Source organism: Galeopterus variegatus, unplaced genomic scaffold (genome assembly GCF_000696425.1).
Source record: "Galeopterus variegatus unplaced genomic scaffold, G_variegatus-3.0.2 Scaffold650, whole genome shotgun sequence".
NCBI lineage: Eukaryota > Metazoa > Chordata > Mammalia > Dermoptera > Cynocephalidae > Galeopterus > Galeopterus variegatus.
This window is the reverse complement of record NW_007726761.1, coordinates 72,358-77,451: the sequence shown is the minus strand read 5'-3', so window position 1 is coordinate 77,451 and position 5,094 is coordinate 72,358. Positions and strand designations below refer to the sequence as shown.

Here is a 5,094-nt window from a genome sequence, read left to right as displayed (position 1 = left end):
CAAAAAAAAAAAAAAAAAAAAAAAAAAAAAAAAAAAAAAAAAAAATGTGGTTAGTGAGATGGAGAAACAGAATTTTAAATTTTGTTTAATTTTCATTTTATTATAAATAGCTGCGTACAGCCAGTGGCTACCGACGTGGCCAGCACAGGCCTGGTGCTTTCCCATGGCTTTTAGGTAAACCCGGAATGATCCGGCTCTGCTCATCTCCCCTACTTCCTATCCCAACTCTCTCCCCCTTCTCGCTCAAGACACCCCAGCCACCCTCAGTTCCTGGACATGAAACCTTTCCCGCCTTAGAGCCCTGACACGTGCTGTCCCCTCTGCCTAGCATTCCCTTCCCCTGCTCCTCACTTGACTGGATCTTCGTCATCCACATCTCAGCTACAGCATCCTCTGCTCAGAGGGCCTTTTTGACCATGTGATTTAAATGGCCCCCATCCCAACGATTCCTCTGCCCCACATCGCCTGCATCATGCCCTTCCTAGTTTACACACTTGTCATCTGTGTCCCTGCTGGATACCAGCCTTGGGAGGGGTGGTGCCAACCTCAGTACCTGGCACACAGTAGGTGTTCAAAATGCACTTGAAGTCCCAGGGCCCACCCAGGGGATAATGTGAGGCTGGGGAAGCAGTGGGGCGTTGGGGGGTGCCTAGCCATCACTTACCTTTCCTCTTGGGGGCCCCCTCTGGCTGCCCGGTGGGTGTGGGGCCCTCCAGAGTGGCCCAGCTCCATGATTTAGAGGCAGGAGGGAGGCCTGCTTCCCTGGCGTGCTGCATTGTGCTTTCCTCTCTCTCTAGAGTAGGCAGTAGGGGACCCACCAGAATGGAATCCTCTGTACCAGGCTGAAGCAGGTCAGTGCCAGACCCCATCTGCAGGATTGGGGGTCTCAAAGGGTCCACACCAGCCACGGAGGAGGAAGTGGTGCTGGGCCCTTCTTGAAGAGGAGAGGTGGTTGCCCTGGCGCTGCCTTCAGGGACCATGGAGGGCTTGGGCTGCTCAGCTTTAGCCACCTTCAGTGGAACAAACAGGGGAAGATGTGAGCTGGTGCAGAGGCTGCCTTTCCTGCCCCACAGAACCTCAGAGGAGGTGGCCACGGAGTCCCTGAAAGGCAGGGATTAGGGGTTGACACTTTAGGAACTCACCTTAGGCAGCCTCCCCCAGGCCCACTGCATGTGGGACTCAGCTCGCAGGGGACCGGGCTCTGGGGCCCGCAGCTCCAGCTCTGAGTCACTCTTAGGGGATGTCAACCCATTCAACAAGAGGCTGTAGGAGACAAGTACTTAGAGGCCCCACATCAGCCTGCCACCTCCTGCCACCCACCCCAGCCTGGGAGAAAAATATTTGCAGGACATATTTATGCCTCTGTTGAATCCACAATATATAAAGAATATGTAAAAATTTTTTAAATATATAAAGAGCTCTCACAAATCAACAATAAGAAGGCAATCTGTTTAAAAAATGGAACGGGGGACAAGGTTGTAACTGATTAAGGGGTATAGGGTTTCCATTTGGAGTAATGAAAAAGTTCTGGGACCAGATAGTGGTGATACACTTAATGTCACTGAACTGTACATTTTGAATTGGTTAAAATGGTAAATTTTATGTTATAGAATTGAACCTTTACAAAGGAGAAATACAAATGGCCAATAAACACATTAAATGGGCTCTATGTCATTAGTCATCAGAAAAATGTAAATTGAAACCACTCTGAGACCTTGGTCTGGAATCCTGGCCTGCAGCCCACCTGGACTCTCACCTGGCCTGGGGGGACCACTCGCCATCAGAGTAGGGGAAGATGTCTTTGAGCTGTGGTGAGGACTTCCCTTCTGACTGGACACTGCTGAGGGGCCACAGGGAAATGGTCACTAACAGGACAGAACACCCCAGGCAGAGCATGGGAGCTTGGATGTCCGGGGATTGGGGAGATGAAGCAACTAAAGCCCAGAGAGGTCAAGGCCCTCATCCGGGGTCACACAGCATCAGCAAAGGAAACAGCCCTTGAACTCCAGCTGTTATCCCCATAACTTTGTCCCCGCTCCCGCCCCAGTCCCTACACACCCTGGGGGCTCTGGCCTCAGCTTCTCTTGCAGGGACAGGTCACTCTCAGTGCCTGCCTCCAGATCCTCGGAACTGGAATCAGTCACCACGGCATCCTCCTTCCGCCTGGGTTTCCTCCTGCGACGCCTCTTCCTCCGCCCCATAGAGGCCATGTCTGGGATGATGAAGCCCTCAGGCTCACTGGCTGTGCCCAGTGGGGAGTCCGAGGGGAAACCAGACAGGCCCCCCCAAGGGATGGGTGAGGTGCACAGGCGGGGAGGCATGGGCTCCTGCGGAGCAGAGCAGGGGCAGAGCTGGGGGATGGGGCCTCGGGGCCGCCCTCACTGCCCAGTCATGCTGAGCCCTGTCTGTCCCAGGGCCTGGAGCAAGCTCATTTAGGGTCAGGTAAACAGGCATGGAGGCTGTATAGAGGTAGCAGCAGCATGGATGTGTGGCTGCTGCTGACCACCGAGGTCCCTAACAGAGAAAAAGCAGCCCCAATCCCAGGCACCTGACACCCCGGCAGGCCAGGCAGAAACCTACACGTCAGTCTCCCATTGCCTCCTCCAGCCAAGTCCATGACAGCTGACACCTACTTCTCCTTTAAGACTCAGTGAGACGTCACCTCCTCCAGGAAGCTTGCCCTGACTATCCCCAGCCCCGGTTGCAACGCACTTTATTGCAATGGCCAAATAGTTTCTATCATCCATTGTTCACGTGTCTATCTCCCAGACTAGTCTGGAACTTTCTTTGGAGAAAGTGATCGCCCCTTCTCTGAGTTCACTGTACAGTGTCTGGGATACAGTAGGGGCTCAATTAAAGTTTGTCAAGTCCAAACACTTTAAAGTCCTCTGTTGGCTTGTGCTGGGCCCTGCCTCCTTCTGAAATACTCCTCTCTTTACCCCAGACCCACATGCTTCTTTGTTCCAGCCACACAGAGCTGGCACCAGACCCTGAATAAGCCAGACCCTACGCTTTCCAGCCCCCTAGGCATTCTTCAGCACCCTCCTCCTCTCCAAGCTGCCCAGAGGGGGCCTCCTTTTCATCCCTCAGGGGCCCAGCTCAGGTGTCCCCTCTTCTGAGAAACCTTCCCAACCTCCTGGAAAGTAGCCTGGACTCCAAAGCAGATCACAAGTGCCTGAGGCCAGCCCCAACTGACCCTGTTGCATCAGACCTCTGCTGATGAGGTACTCCTGAGAGTGGGGACAGTGAGCAATCCCAAGGCCCCACCCAGAGGGGGTGCTGGTGCAGGGGCAGGGCAAGTGCAGCTGGGACAGTGGTGCTTACCTCATTGCTCTCCAGCTCCTGCACGAAGAAGGCCTCCCCACTGTCCCCCAGCTTCATGTGCAAGTCCACTGGCTTTCCATTGATCTCGATGTCCACCTGCAATGGGGAATGGTGGGGTGGTGTACACATGGAAGGTAGGCTCACCTTCCCACCTCCAGCCCACTGGCCTCCTGGCTGGTCCTCAAGACACCAGCTCCTTGCTGCCCAAGCTCGGAGCTGGCTGGAGCTGTCTCCCCAAGACCTGGCATGTCTGGCTGCTTGTTTACTGCCTGGTTTCCATGTTCCTCTCTCTCCCACACCCCACTAAAATAGGGACATGACTTGTCTTGTCACTACTGTGTCCCCAGCCCCCAGGTTGGCTGCAAGAACAATGGCGAGAATTACCATTTACTTCATTGGTGTTTTATACAGATTATCTCATTGATCTTCATAACAATCCCTTGCAGTAGCTCTCATCATTATCCCCCTTTATAGAAGAGGAAACTGAGGCTCGGGTGTTTAAGTAATTGGCTGGGAGGTGCATGTGAATCTATGAGCCCAAAATGTCTGGGTCCATCCATAACCCAAGCTCTTAACCCCTTAGATGTACTGTTTCCCACAGATTATACTTTCCTATTAGGATTCTGAAAAGTTCAGTCACCTCAACGTGAATAGGATTTGGATCTACCAAACCTCTACTCACACACCAAGACTCGATGCTAACATCGCCTATCACGTTCACCTGAGCCCAATGAAGATGGTGTGAATTCACCAAGAGAGAGGAACTCATCTTTGAGTGTCATCCACATACCTGACCCTGGGAAAGCATGATCAGTTCCTATTTACTTCTCCCAAAACACCCACCATCACGTCACTAGGCAGATGAGATTGTATCCATTTGTGTAGGTGAAGTGACTAGGCTCAGAGACACGATGTGATTTGCCAAAAACACACAGGTAAGGTCTTCGTAAGCTGGAGCCAGTCTAATGGCCCCAGGACTGGGGTCTGCCCCACCGGGCTGCTTCCATGGGAAAACAGGAACCCCCCCCAGACCAAAACCTTTCAAAGAAAATACAGAAGAAGGGAAGCCTGTCCAGAGGACAGACCACCACCTAAGGAAGGCCCCAGGTCCTCTCCTGGGACTGCAGTGGCTGTGCCAGCTCTAAAAGCCCCACCTGCAGTGGCCACCTTGGCCAGCCAGAGAACTCACCACCTTCTCCCGCGACCGCAGGACGCCCAGCTTGCCAAAACGCACGTGGAAGGGCGAGCATCGGAACGAGCCGTCCACCTGCTTCACCACCAGCACGTCGATGCCGCCGCTTAGCGTGGCTGGGTTCAGGCCCCGGTACAGCTCCTTCACCGTCCCGAACACTGTCTCCGCCAGCTGCCCCATGTAGTTCATGGCTGGTGCTGGCAAAGGGAGATGGTGCTGTGGACAAGGCCCTGGTTGGTCCAGCTTTCTCCGTGGGGAGGCTCCAGCAGCCCAACCACCCAGATCCCCGGGCTTACATTTGTGTCACGCCTTGGAGTGCCTTTGCATTGATGGGCAGCCGCCGTGGGATAGGAGGAAGCTGTGGGTCTAGCCCTGACTCACCCACCAGCCTGCCGTGGGACCCTTGGACAGCCACCTACCTTCTCCGACTGCCGGTCTCCACATCTGTAAAGTAAGGGACAGGGTAAGACAATACTAGGTTGCCTTGTGCCTCTAAATGCCATGACTAATGATAATGACCACATGGCTCAGTTCATCTTCACAACAACCCTGTGAGGCTGGCCGAGCGGGTGTTATTA

At 53.8% G+C, this 5,094-nt stretch overlaps 1 protein-coding gene across 1 annotated transcript in view; it reads right to left on the bottom strand.

The window, feature by feature from the left end:
- The window catches only part of LPIN3 (lipin 3), a 12,692-nt gene extending 7,853 nt beyond the window's left edge, over nt 1-4,839 (bottom strand). Inside the window, exons 1-7 of the mRNA XM_008570984.1 lie at nt 4,813-4,839; nt 4,514-4,713; nt 3,325-3,420; nt 2,059-2,327; nt 1,757-1,840; nt 1,143-1,263; nt 665-1,010 (exon numbers count right to left, since the gene is read on the bottom strand). Coding sequence (XP_008569206.1) covers nt 665-1,010; nt 1,143-1,263; nt 1,757-1,840; nt 2,059-2,327; nt 3,325-3,420; nt 4,514-4,705 — 1,108 coding nt within the window. The 5' untranslated portion in view covers nt 4,706-4,713; nt 4,813-4,839. The remainder of the gene's footprint in view (nt 1-664; nt 1,011-1,142; nt 1,264-1,756; nt 1,841-2,058; nt 2,328-3,324; nt 3,421-4,513; nt 4,714-4,812) is intronic.
- Between the last annotated feature and the right edge of the window lie 255 nt (nt 4,840-5,094).